This window comes from Nothobranchius furzeri, chromosome 6 (genome assembly GCF_043380555.1).
Source record: "Nothobranchius furzeri strain GRZ-AD chromosome 6, NfurGRZ-RIMD1, whole genome shotgun sequence".
In the NCBI taxonomy this organism is placed as follows: Eukaryota; Metazoa; Chordata; class Actinopteri; order Cyprinodontiformes; family Nothobranchiidae; genus Nothobranchius; species Nothobranchius furzeri.
Genome location: NC_091746.1, coordinates 80,589,361 through 80,604,058, shown reverse-complemented (window position 1 = coordinate 80,604,058; position 14,698 = coordinate 80,589,361). Strand labels below are relative to the sequence as shown.

Below are 14,698 nucleotides of genomic sequence, written 5' to 3'. Positions count from 1 at the left end.
TATTGAAAGGATAAAAGTTAATGAAACACAACAATACCAACTTTTAAAACTTTCTTTAAAAGCAAGGATCACATTTTAAAGCGAAGAGAGCCCCAGATATACAAACAATAACACAGGCTATCTGAATCCCAAGTCTTCATGCAGAATATTGGAGGGGGGCATATTGAGCACAAAACCAGCAGAGCTTGGAAGAAGGCCTCTGACTAGCACATCCCCCAGACTCCCTGGGGTGCTCTCGAGATGGTGCCCAAAGGGACACCAACACTACCCTCCTCACCGCAACACTAGGTAAAACAAACAGGTCTCTCGCCAAAGAGGGAAAGCCTCTGAGCCTGCCTGCGGGGGTCATCTCTGGATCCAATATCTCCTTTCCTCATGTTCGGCTGGATCAGGCTCGTAGGCTGAGAGGTCATCCAGCAGTGGATCCTCCGGCGGGGGTGGGACCTCCAGCAGCACCTGCCAGTCATCCACGCAGCCATCTGTTGCTTAAAACAAATAAAACACCATTAAAATGTCACCATCGGGGGATTGTACATTCCTTCATGGTCTGATGTAGTTAAAAATCCCGGACAAGCCCCCGTTTATGTTACAACCCTGACATGTGCTGTTAAAATGGGAAGGAGGGGTAACATACAAAAAACATGACAGTGGAATTAAAATGGATTTAATTGTTATAAAAGGTTCTAAAAACAAGTGCAAACAGATGGTGAGCATTATTAAAATAATGTAAAACAGAAAATTCTCAAAAAGGTTAACCGTTAATACAACTTTTCAACAATTAAAACGCCTGGTTAAAAAGTTAAAAGTTTTACCGAAACTGAAGGTGTTTTAAAATCCACAAAGTTGATAAAAGTCTTAAAACCAGAACAGACTTAACCTTTAAAATCCCAAAACCAGAGATCATTAAGGCCCTGTCCACACGTAGCCGGGGATCTGCCAAAACGTATATATTTTTCTACGTTTTGGCCTGTCATCCACACGAAAACGGAGTTTTTTCACATGATAACGGTTCTTTTTAAAAACTCCGGCCGAAGTGAAGATCTGCGTTTTCTCCGTTTTGGGTGTCTGCGTGTGGACGGACAAAACCAGAGTTTTAAGGTCCACAACGTCACTTTCCGCGACAAAAAAATGCTGACATCACGTGTGCGACCTGTGTTTACACTAGCCGACAGCATGGATGCCCTCAGAGCTGCGCTCGCTTCATCAATTGTCCAAGCGCTTTTTGCTTGTTTGTTTTTGCAAGAGGAATTACTGCTCCTCGCGGAAGACCACAGACGAAGGACGAGGTTAAGAACGGGGGAAGTACTGCCACCTACAGGTCTGGCATGTCCTTAACAACGTATTTATCCGGGTACGTGTGGACAGAGTTTTTTTTTAAAACGAGGTGGTGTGGATGCAAGTTTTTGGAGGGGCGGATATTCATTAAAAAAAAAAAAAAAACCCGGCTACATGTGGACTAGGCCTAAGATCCCTTTGGATCAACTCAGAGTTCTAGCATTTTCTTTTTAGTAAAAACTCAACTCAGAGTTAAAACTTTAAAGTTAAAACTCATCAATTCAAAGGGGTTTAAAACAACACAAGGCCTGGAAGACAGCAGAAGCCCTGCACTGCTGCCTCCTAGACTGCTGAAGGCACAGCCTTTTTATTGCAGGTGTGGGTCATCAGAGGGATTCAGCTCAGCTGTGCTCGTCAGCAGCCTGGAGGAAAGCAGGAGGAGGGGCGGTGTCGGGCGGATCATCAGGGCTGGGTGATCCTGGCTCCTGCACCTGAAGAGGCCAGGCTGGTGGCCATAACAAATGTGTTGGATTATTATGAAAGTGTGCTGATATGCCATATTAGAATACATAATCTAATAATCCACAGCATCCCAGAGAAGGCGATTAGAGAAGTAAAACGGAGCTCCTTAATCTCTGTCCCGAGTAAAAAGTATTGTGCAAATTTGACTAAAGTAGGTCTGGAAATCCAAAGTTGCTACTGCTGCTGTGCTAATGAGGCTAAAATGGAGATTTTACATTTCTTGGCTTGAATTCCTGCTGATAACACTTAGCTGTGAGATCTCCTGAGAATGTTTTCTTGCCTTCTTCCTGGTCAGTGTGTGCTGAAACTGGCTTTGTGTCTGTACTGGTGACACAAGCAGATGCAGAGATTAGAAGGATGGGCACGAGTTAAGCTGTTAGTCCCACTCATTTCCTCTAATGCTTGATTGCGCATTTATTGTGGTTGCAGGTCTGTATGTATATATGTATGTATTCCCAAAAGCATGGTAATGAGGGGCTCCTCGTGTTTTTAATTTTTTTTGTTTGTTTCTGTTTTCTACCAGGAGCACATGATTCTCTGCCGTTTTGCCGACCAAACTGCCGTCCAGCTCCCACCTGAGAGACGCCTCATTGGTACACTTATTATTTCCAGGCAATAGGATTACTGAAATAACGACCTTTTGTTCCAGTTATGTTTAGCTTGTTTTTTAAAGTTAGCATGGTTGTGTTTTTGGCACTTCAAGTAGTTCAGCAAATATTGTTTTGTTTGCGATAAATCTGTTCAAATGTATCTGTTATCTGAAAAACCATTTAAAACATCCGTCAATGACCAAATCACTGCAAGTAAAGTCAAAAGAAAAGAACCTAATAAACTCATGAAAGCCCAAAAAATGTTTGTTTAAAACACATTTCATTAAAAGAAAGTTTAATTTTTATTAAACCCAGGCCTGATAACTGCCTGTCCTATCTGACACCATGTTGCAGGCTAAAAGATCAAAAAAGCAACATGTCATTTCCTGTTGTAGTCATTCAAGAACTAAAGATATAAACTGCATGAGGCAAAAACGTTTTCCACTGGAAAACCACTGAATATTCCACTTGTTCAAAATCAGTCGTTTCCATTGTGAAACATTGATAATGCACCTTTTTCTGGTTTGTTATGCATGATGTAATGCAACCCTTCTGATCAGTTTACACATGTTCATGACCAAAGAAAATCTAAAACTTATTTTTGTTTAGATTTTTAACTCCATGATGAGGCATATCCTTACATATCTAACCGTTCCTTCAAATGTTGGCATAACAAGCACCCAAACAGTTAATAAATGTGGAACAAGTGTGAAGACATTGAAGAAAACCCATCTTCTTTTTTTAAGGTTCAACCCATGACAAGTGTTAAAACGTTGTAGGAGTAATTTACAGCATGGCCGAACAGCTGCAACGAACATCTGCCAGATCAGATTCTGAGGAGTGTGAGAATCCTCCATTGCTGTGTTGAAGTACAGCATTTTATTACGTCAAGTACTCTCTCTTCACCCAGAGCGCAAGTCTCCAGTTAACAGAACCTCCCTCTGAATCAAAAAGATCCCTGATGCCTTGTCAGTCTGAAGCCTTTATTCCTCCTACCTGACACCAGCTGTCAGACTGAGCCTTATCCTCTCAATCCGTTCACTGATCTCAGTCTCTCACACCAACACTGTTTTACCATGCTAGTCTGACTTTGACCATTAAGCCAACATGTCCATTTTGTCTTTGTGATGGCATGCTCGACACTAGGAACTATGAAAAGTGTGTGTTCAAGCATCATTTGATGTTTCTGCTGCAAAAAATGCCGTCAGTCACCCAACCGTTGTTTTATAGAATGAAGGTTATACAGAGGTGTGACCTTAAAGACCTCCACAATGAAGACTAGTTAAAAAAATTATAATTAAGTTAAAGGTGGAATATGGAACACGAACATCAAAGCAAAACCCTTGTGGAGGTTGTAGTTGCAACAATAGAACAAGGTTTCCAGCCATTGGGATACCTGAAATCTTTTACTTGGGTTCATCTGTTGTAGGCTTCACCTAAACTCACTTTGCTTTTAGATCACTTATGGTCGCTTCACTTCTGAGAAGGATAACGACATCTTCTGAGCTCAAAAGCCACCACTTGACTTGGCGAGTCCGCCATTTTCCACAGCCTCACTGTGCCGAGTGGACTGTTAGGCAGTGGTGCCCTCTACTGGCTGGTAGATGTAACAGGGTATCTGCGGGGTCTTGAAGTCTTTAAAGTCCTGAATTTGATTAAAGGAAAATTTAGCACCTTAAAATTCTTTAAAAGTCTAAAATTGATTTAGTAAAGTCTTAAATTTGGTTAGCATTGACATGAATTTAAAATAAGTTTGTCTCATACTTGCAAACTTGACGATTTTCACCGAAAATTGCCGTTTATGAAGCCAAATATAACGTTCATGTGAATCGTATACCCTGTGTAAACATAAACCCAGTGTTGTGCCCATCAAAATAAATATTTGATTATTTTTAATTAAAAATAGCTTTTAAAGGGAGACTATGTAGTTTTGGCTTGCTTTTAGCACCACCTAGTGGTTGTTTAGTAGAACCAAAAGCAAAACTTATCTCCTCACCATGTGTTCGTCATTTTAACACCTTAATCTAACAGCTGAAATGTCTCCCCAGCCTTTGTTAGTGTCTGCAGGAGCGATTAATCACTAAATTAAACAAATCAGCTGTGTGCATGATCTAAAACATACAGGAAACATGCTGGAAGCAGACTGCAGCGACAGGCATGTCACCTAAATTATTTTCCAAGTCCTAAAAATCGGTCCGCCACTCTGAAGTTGCAAATGCCATAGTCTGCCCACAGAGGACGATAGGGGCCTGAGAGACAATTCATTTGCCCTGTAAAGGGTCATTTTAGCACATACTGGCTCACGGTTTTGGTTTTGTTTGACAATTCAAAATTTAATAATGTTATTACTACTACTACTACTACTACTACTACTACTACTACTACCAACAGTACCACTAATAATTAGTCACAATATCAATTTAGGTAGTGTATTGACAAGATTGTTGTGATGCAATATTTATGAAAATACAGAAATGATATTTCGCAACACTAAAAGCCAGACAATATTTTTAAGACTGAATTTAATTGGAAAACTCAGGAAAAACACTTCCAAAACACATCCACTTTCATCATGAGGTGTCATTCCGTAACTGCACTGCTCTGGGTGGCTGCATGTTGGAGTAGCTCTGTTGACTATATGTAAGTTTTGCCCTTTTTTGGACATTTTTTCTTCTAGTTTCTCAAGAAAAACTATTTTTTTGGACATTTTACTTTTCTGTTTCTGGTGCTGTGAAGCTTAGAGAATTTTTATTGCTATTTTTTCACTTTTTGAGTATTTGTTATGATGCGTAACCCATGCGTAACCGGGAGCAGCTGATTAACATTGGAAAGGCTGAAATAATACCTCAACTGAAGCCACAAATCCCAAATGAGCTCAAATGTGGGTGCAGAGCGGGAGCAAAACCGAGACAGAGAAAGAGAAAATTCAAACCATCTCTTCCATCGATCATAATGGGCAATGTGAGATCACTGGCCAACAAGATGGATGAACTCCAAGCCCTTTCAAGGACTCAGCCAGAGTATCGGCAGTGCAGTGTTATGTGTTTCACTGAGACGTGGCTGCAGGACCATATCCCCGATTCCAGCATCTCTCTGCCAGGATTCCTGACTGTACGAGCAGACAGAGATCTGAAGAGGAGCGGGAAAAGAAAAGGAGATGGAGTGGCAGTGGCAGTGCTTGTCAACAACAGATGGTGCCATCCAGGTCATGTTTCAGTGAAATGTCGTCTCTGCAGCCCAGATGTTGAACTCTTGGCAGTAAGTTGTTGCCCATATTATTTGCCAAGAGAGTTCACCAGTGTTGTCTTGGCAACCGTTTATATTCCACCTTCAGCCATTGCTGAAAGTGCATGTGATGCCCTCAGTTCCGTTGTCGCTAAGCTACAAACCCAGCACCCCAATGCATTTGTGGCTATATCTGGTGAATCATGCCTCGCTCTCTGCTCCACTTCCAGCATTTCAACAGTTTGTCAAGCTGCTCCACCAGAGAAAAAAGGACATTGGATTTGTGTTATGCAAATGTAAAGAATGCCTGCATGTCCAAAACAAGACCTCCTCTAGGACAGTCAGATCACAATCTTGTTTTTCTCTGCTCAGAATACAAACCACTTGTTCAGAGGCAACCTGTGACAAGAAGAACTGTGAGAAAATGGTCCCAGGATGCTGAAGAGGCCCTGCAGGGTTGTTTTGAGACCACAGATTGGATGACTGTCTGCCAAGGATATGAAGAGTGCATCAATGCCATGACTGGATGTGTCACTGACTATATAAACTCCTGTGTGGACAACATCATACCCACCAGAACAGTGAGTTGCTTCGCTAATAACAAACCCTGGATCACCAGTGAACTGAAGAATCTGCTAAATGAGAAAAAAAGAGCCTTCAAGGAGGGAGACATGGAATAGGGCTTTGGAGTTGACGTCACGACGCAGTGCATTGTGGGATCGTGGCGCCATGACAGTTGGCCAGAGAGCTAAACAAGCACACAGTGTTGGAGTGTTGGAATCGGGAGTGATAGAATCATGCTCAAAATCAGCACAAAAGGAAAAGGGCTGTATCACGACCGATTGTGCCCAGACGCCAAGAGAAGGTACTTTGAAAAAAAATGCTTGCTTCGGTAATGTGGACCCATATGAAATAACGAAGTGAAGTGGTAACTCAGACGATCTTCCGCCTTTGTCCTATCCCGATATCTTCGCATACCTTGTCTGTGGAGTAAGCGCATACACAGCGAAGCAGTTTAAGAATTATAAATCCCTGGAGGCCCACATCCAATTCACGAACATCGGGGTGCAAGATTTGTCCATCTTTAAGCCTCCACGCTGCGAGTATGTTGTCATTAAGACAAAGGTAAGTCGCTCTGAACATGATTACTTTCTAAACAACTTCCTTGTTGCAGTTTTTGATTTGCATGTACAGCCAACCCATCTATATTTGCCTTAGTTAATTACAGACTTAATATTAAAAGTGATTTTTGTGTGTTTAAGGTCCTGCACTCACAACGACTGAATGAAACTGCATTACAGCCATGGGTCATTGTGAGCTCCAATGGGAGGGTTGAGGCTGCTCACTGCACATGCATGGCCGGAGTGCCAGAGACCTGCGCATTCTCTTCACAAGACTGTCCAACAATGGAAGAGTGTCTTCAGTCAGAGGCTTCTTCAGTTTCGCTGCAACACTGACCGCTACTGGAGATCCTTCCTGCCAACAGCCATTGTAATATACAATAACTCTTTGATGACTTGATTATTATTATTATTTTGAGCTACTACAGCAATCCATTTCCCTCTGGGATTAATAAAGTATTTTTGAATTGAATTGAATTGTTTTGTTGGAATGAAATCGGTAACATCTGCTGCCACCTAGCTGTCGGAGTTGGAAATGAAACATGCAAAAAAAAACAGTGAACGTTTCCATGTAAAGTCTCTTAAAATTCAATACGCTGCTTTTAAATATTGTGTATAAAACTAGCATATTTTTTTCATCTGGAAAAGATGAATTAAAGGAGTCGATTTAATCTGAAACTGTAAAAAATATCACAGGCACGTTGTGAGATCAACTTGTGTTACCATAGTGATGAAACAAGGTCAGATTCAGCCAGCTGATTGCTTACAGTGGTGTTTGACTGTTCTTTATATTATATAGAAATAATAATCTTATCACAAAATGTTTTTTTAAATAAATTAATGTTGTTACTGGCCTTTAAAATGTGAAATAGTTCTCACTGCTTATAAAGATAAATCACTAAATCTGATCATCTTTGCCCAAGTTCAGAGTCTCATTTCTTCTCTTTATTATATAAAAAGCCTAAGTGAGAAATAGCTCTGCAGGGCTCTGGTGGTGCAGTTGTGGCTGTTTTGAAGGGTGCCGATCTTTCTGCGTGGAGTTAGCATGTTCTCATGCAAGTGTTGGCTTTCTTCAGATATGACAGTTTCCTCCCACAGATCAAAAAGATTTAGATAAAAGCATTTGCAAAATAAATATAATATAATATAAATGTGTTTACAGTTTTTAAGTAAATTGTCCTTGTCGTGTTTTCCTTGACTGCAGGTAAACATTGCATGGGCCTGGTAGACTTGGATCGATCGTGGGCAGCAGAGGCTCATGGGTACACGGTGCAAGTGATGACTATGGAGCCCGAGAGCTGTTCAACAAAGAACAACATGCTGGTGGGAAGGCCACCGCAGGGAATAGCACAGGAAATCGGAAGCAGCCAGCTGGAAACGTTGGTGCATAATCGGAGCTGTGAGTGTCCAGCTGAACGTCTCCAGGATAATCAGAGTTAGCTGAAGTAGCCAAGCATCTGTCTCCTGTGGCTTCATCATCACTAGCTTTTTTATTTTTACCTCTTTGTACCTGTTTGTAGAAGAAATGGCTCAGAAAATGGTTAAAAAAATGTCTTTAATTATTTTCATGATAAACTAAAAGTATGGGATTTCTTTCTTTTAATAAACATGAGTAGAAGAACCACGTCCTCTCCTCATTGCGTCCTGGTTGTGTCTTTGGTTACATCGTGTGATCAAGCTGTCAGCACACGCAGAAAGCAGCAGGAACCTCACACCCACTTTACTAATGAAGCACACCATACGTCCACTTTTGCTGAGTTTCTGTGTGCGTCTCCCTGTGAAAGCACTCATCAGTCAGCTCCGTCTGATTAACTGAAGGAGAAATTCAGAGCTCGGAAACTCATCTGTAGTTAAAAATGAGATGTGGAATCTCCTCCGTCTCGTCTTCCCTCCACTTCTGTGTGTTCCTAATGAAAGACGGGGACAGAGAAGGTGCCTATGGAGAAGGGAGATAAGCTTTAAACTCCCACCACATCAGCTAAAATGGAGGGCTTGCCATGCTTCCAAGAGAACCTGATTATTTCTGCTAAAGAAGCAATGTAGACGGGTGTGCATTCTCTAATTTATTCAGCAGCAATGAATATTTGATTATTCTGGAAGGAAGGTCAGTGTGCTTGATTAGGTGCCTGGTTCAGAGCCACTTCGTGGACATAAATCTTGCTTTTTAGGCCCGAGAAGCGAAAGTGCTGCGAAGGCCTATTGTATCTGCTCTGTTTATATTTCTTCCACCAAGTAAATTGGCTTTTTGGAGGCCTTAACATACCCAAAAACTCAGGAATTTTTGCACACTTGTCAGACGTGGTGTAAAATTTTGTATTTTAAAGGTCCCCAAATAAATCGCAATAAAACCAGCTCCACAGCGCCCCCTAGAATGTAAAAAATACCCCCCTCCATAAACCTTTGTTGTATAGTTATGAAATTTTGTACACTTGTAGTACTCAACAGTCTGCACAGAAAAGCCTCTTACAACCATGGTCAACATCAAGCAGGAAGTCGGCCATTTTGGTTTGAAGTGGTGATTTTGACCCCATTTTGGCCGTTTCTAGGGTCCGGTTCTGATTGATTTACTCGATCATTTTTTGCACAATCGTCTCGAAAGTTGTGGGAAATTGCTCAGAAGGGATGGGCGATCAAATAGAAAAAATAAAACTGACTTTTCTTATATGCTGAGGGGGCGTGGCCAGGCCTCGAATTTCGACTACTCACCCAAAAAATATAAATAGCTATAACTTCAAACTCGAATAGAGTAGAGTTACAAAAATTTCTGTGGTCATTTGGCATCCAGCCACAAACTAAACTGAATGGTCGGATCACATAAGCCCCGCCCCCTCAGGACCAAAAAGGTCAAGTTTTAGTGATAGGTCCTAAATCGCCCCATTTCACCTAATTACCACAAATTTGTAGCTGGTAACTCAAGACAAGTGGGGGTTTTTTGGTGTCACTTTATTGGAAATTTCAAAAGAGGGCGGGGCTGTGGCGGCGCGGCGAAGTCAGGCGTACCGCCTTGGCCATGCGTTTGCCTCCCATTTCGTCATTTCTGAAGACATTGCCACGAAACTTCTGGTGAGTGATCCTAGTCATGCTTTGACCGAGGATTACGAAATTTGGTACACTAATGTGTCTCTGGACCTACAAAAAAAGTCTCTTGGAGCCAAGTGCAAAGTCGCACAGGAGGTCGGCCATTTTGGTCCAAGTACTCGATTTAGTGGTTTTCGCACACGTCGTTTGGAGAGTGATGCCCTGTCGCCCTTTTCACCAATCGCTTTCAAACCTCTGTTATATACCTTTAAGACAGGGGGAAAAATTCAACCATCGGATTTTAAATAACTTGAAAGATGTGGGTGTGGCTAAGCCTCAAACTTTGACCTTTCTTCATTACATTACTTGACGTAATAAACCCATGTGCATGATCATATCTATATCAAACTTTGTCTGTGTGATCACTGGCCACATCTCAAGACAAGAACAATGTGGACAGCTGACATCACCTAAGCCCCGCCCCTGACAACAGGAAGTCTAATGTTTTATGGTGAAATGCCCATAATTGTCCCCTCTAATTTAGTCAACATGTCACGTGATGACAAAAGCCAAGTATAACGCCATTCTGTAATAAAGTTTGAACCCATCTAGGGGGCGCTGTGACCATTTACAACTAAATCCCATAGAGGTCATCTTTGGTCATCAAATGCAGTTTTCTGTTAATTTGGCATCAATCAAACGTTGCATGGGTCATCTAGAGCCAAAAGGCTGTAAGTGGGCGGAGTTAAAGTGATTTGAACGAGTGAGCACATTCAAGGCCGGATTAACCATATGGGCAACTGGGCCCGCAAACTCTAAAGGGCCCAGGGCAGCAAGGGCACGAGCAAAATATTGTAGGCCTATCTGTAATCTCCCGCTTTATATTAAACTAGGGTGACCTTACGTCCGGTTTTCCCCGGACATGTCCACTTTTCACTCTGTCTGGACTGGGGGTTCTTGTATTGATGAAAATGTCCGGCTTTTCATCCAGGAGCAGGGATCGAATTATGGGGGAGCTGTATATCCTGCACATCCAGGGAAGCCGGAAAAAAGTTTTCTACCTATATTACATAATTTATGGACTCTTTTGAGCAGAGAGCACAGAGAGCGGCACAGCGCTGCGTTGTTGCACAGCGCTCCAGTCAGCTGCTTCCAGCACACGGTCCATTCTCAAAGTGGCGCAACCAAAAATCTATATTTAGCACACGATCGTTCTTGTCCACACATGTTCTCTATTTTCCGTCTTATTTGTGCCTGAAGCGCTCTGCTACTGCAGACAGGAGACAGGATAGGAAAATAGTTAAATAAAAACAAGAAAACAAAACAAAGTGTTGAAAAGTAAAATGTAGGTAGATTTATCTCCACTACACGTTTTTACCTGTATAAAACTATAAGTTATACATGTTTATGTTTATTTATTTGGCAGACACTTTTATCCAAAGCGACTTACAATTTATAACCTATAGGGCATGTTGTGATATGTGGGGGAAACCGGAGTACCCGGAGGAAACCCACGCATGCATGGTTTCTGGTGTCGGGGTGGTCAACGTCTCTTTTCCGCGGACGTGCCCGGGTGCACCGGGCTGCCGGCCAGGAGGAGCGGCGCTGAGCTGCAAGGGCCGAACGACACAGCTTGCAGCTTTAATTTTCATTATTTTTGCTCTAAGTTGTGCACACAGTTTTGAATATCTCATTCTGTCTTGTGAAGCTGGTTGTTTAAAAAGATGGACAGTTTGCTGTCTTGTGTATATGGTGGCTGCTGAGGTAGCAGGAGAGCCCATTTGCCTGCCTTCACAGTGGTGATGCACACAGGAAATGCTGGCTTTTCAGCATCAGACTTTTGACGTGCCCCCACCCCCATCACCAAAAAAAAAAAAGAATTTTCTGTGCCTCTCCTCTCTTCCTCCAGACTCTGGGACCTTGAAAACGTTGGACCACTGAGCAGCAGTCCAGTCCTTTTTGTCTTTAGCCCAGGTGAGACGCTTCTGATGCCATCTCTTGTTCAAGAGTGGCTTGACACAAGTAATGCGACAGCTGAAACCTGTCTTGCATACGTCTGTGTGTGGTGGTTCGTGAAGCACTGACTCTAGCTGCAGTCCACTCTTTGTGAATCCCCCCCACATTTCTGAATGGCTTTTGTTTCACAACCGTCTCCAGGGTGGGGTTATCCTTGTTACTTGTACACTTTTTTTCTACCACATCTTGTCCATCCCTTTGCCTCTATTAATGTGCTTGGAAACAGCTCTGTGAACAGCCAGCCTCTTTAGCAATGACCTTTTGTGTCTTGGCCTCCTTGTGCAACGTGTCAAAGGTCGCCTTTTGGACAACTGTCAAGTCAGCAGTCTTCCCCATGATTTTAAAGCTTTTGAAGGTGTTGAGATAATTAGCGTATTAGAGTGTTGCACAAGGAGTCTTCAACATTGAACCTTTTCACTATATTCTAATATTCGGAGATACTGAATTTGGGATTTTCATAAGTTGTCAGTAATCATCAAACTTAAAGGAATAAACATTTGAAATATATCAGTCTCTGTGTAATGATTTTGTCCAATGTACAAGTTTCACTTTTTGAATGGAATTACTGAAATAACTTTATGGTGATACTCCAATTTTATGATCAGCGCTTGTATATGTAGAGAACACAGGTACCAAAAAAAAGTACAAGAAGCAATCACAAAAACTATTCACAGACATGTTATCAAAAGAACATAAATAGTCTAACATCCTCAAATGTATTAACTGAGCTCATCTGACTCAAATGTCCTTTGAATGTAAATGTTTAGTTTGTTCTTGATTGGTGAACCACGTGACTCAGAGTGCTTTTAGATGAATCATGGTGCATTTTATTAGGAGTTCATTATGTTTTCTATTTGAGGAGTTGACTGATTAATCTCAGAATAAAACCAGTTTTCCATAAAGATGATTTCTAGACTAAACTAATGAAATGTCATGAAGCCTGCATAACCAGAGCCATTCGTTTAGCAGATCATCTTCATCATCAAAATGTATATGTTCATTTTTTTACAAATCGAATTATCACAAAAACCTGCAGCTCTTCCAACGCTGACCTCAGTTATTACATTTTAGATTTCTGCTCACCACTTGTACTTTTACATTTCATTTGCTCGATGCTGAGTTCGTAACCAATTGCCCACAAACAGTTTATTGTTCCATATTAAGACCCCCCCAAAGCTATTATTATGAGCGCTCCCATTTGACAAGCATTGACCTTGTTTATGTTGCCTTGGCTACTGCAGCAGCTACAGACCTAATACACCTCCATGTAAAACACACACACACACACACACACACACACTAGGGGGCCGCTGGGCATCTCACACTTTCCTTTCTTCTCTTGTGCTTTTTTTATTTAGTTATCAGCTCCATCAAAGGTTGTCTGATTTGCATACCTGTCAAATAAACAGAACTTAAATATTAAATAACACCTGTTGTGTGTTTTATATGTTTTTCCACTTACCTGCTGTTTTATGAGGCCCTTCCTACTGCTGTAAATCAGATTTTTTTTACATCCTGTTTAAATACTGCTTCCTATGAGTTCTCATTAAATCCATCTTGCAGAACACAATAAAATGACTCATTTACATCAGAGCTTCATTAGGAAGTGGTCCGACCCAAACCACAGAAACATTGTTTTATTTTCCGTTGAGAAACACAGCTTTTCTTTTTCTTCTTCATCAATGATTTAAACGTCCAAATTAAAAAATTTTACTGCTTTCAATGCCTACTTTAATTTTTTTTTTTTGTGAGAGATTTGATGGAAGCTGGGATCTGATAATAGATGAAATGCAACTTTTCTTAGCTCAAACCTTCTTTTATCAGTGCAGGAAACTTTATTATGATAAATCCTGACTCTTGTAGAACCACGTTGAGCATTCGTTTCAAAAGACAAGCTGCACGTCCAGACTGTTTTAGGCTATAAAATGGAGCTCCACAAGAAGACTACATTGACTTTTTTCTTTTAGAGTGAAATATAATTGGCTCAAAGAGAAAACCTCTGAGGAACTCAAATTTAAACCAAGCTTGGATAGTTTTACGCGTGATTGTAACTTTATTCTGTCTGCCTTGTTAGTTTAGCAGAAGAACACTCTTTCTCTTCTAATTCCTTCTGCTGTTTCTGTGTAGCACCAGTCTATGCAGCAGTGGCTGCTTAACATTTATTAGCCTCCCGTCTGCTTTTACAACCAACATTTTTGGTCCGTAAAACCTGATTTGTTTACGTTTTCAGACTTCTTTGTTGTCTGGGGAGTGTAGTAATTCCCCACCAGGGCAACAGAAAGCGTAATGTTTTTCTGGGGGTATCCTGCCTCTATTGCAGTCATGTCTCTGATCTACAATGGTGTATTTACTATTGTTTACATACATTGTGTTTATGTATTTCAGAGAAATAAATTCGTACCTCATTCCCACCTCTAAACTAATGTTTCTCGTAACTTCCTCATGAGAAAAAAACGTCTCTTGCATATTTTTGTTATCCCATTGTCACAGGTGTAAAGTTAAATTTAAAGTCCCATTAGCAGGGCCGCTGCTGTCCATTCGCAAGGTACGTGGGCCCCGTTATCGGGGGGGGGGGGGGGGGGGCTTATTACAGAGTTGAGATTTTATTACAGTAGCATATTGCTCAGAAAACATACAAAATTAGTTGCCCACCGTTTGAGCCGTTGAGTGTTTTCTTAATAATGTAGCCTGTCAGTCAAAATTTGGGCAAAATAGCTATTCTTATCATTTACAAACATCGCCTCCCCACCCCTCCCCGCGCGCCTGCAGAGTAATGGTACAGCCCAAAGGTTTGTTTTACCTTCACCACAATGTTTTTATTTGATACCTCGTGGCGCTGCTGAAGGGCCAATGATGAAGAGACAACACGAATCTGGAGCAGAGAAAAGAAGAGAAAAAAACAGAGATGACGCCCGTATGTCCCTTGCTGGT

At 41.4% G+C, this 14,698-nt stretch overlaps 1 protein-coding gene across 4 annotated transcripts in view; it reads left to right on the top strand.

The window, feature by feature from the left end:
- gstcd (glutathione S-transferase, C-terminal domain containing) overlaps positions 1–8,354 on the top strand; it is an 80,409-nt gene extending 72,055 nt beyond the window's left edge. For 2 of the 4 annotated variants that reach the window (XM_015943710.3, XM_015943708.3), the window contains 2 exons: positions 2,321–2,390; positions 7,938–8,354. In XM_015943710.3, coding sequence (XP_015799196.1) covers positions 2,321–2,376 — 56 coding nt within the window. In that variant the 3' untranslated portion in view covers positions 2,377–2,390; positions 7,938–8,354. The remainder of the gene's footprint in view (positions 1–2,320; positions 2,391–7,937) is intronic. The other 2 variants (XM_054744826.2, XM_054744827.2) reach the window with 1 other exon arrangement.
- Positions 8,355–14,698: the final 6,344 nt, after the last annotated feature.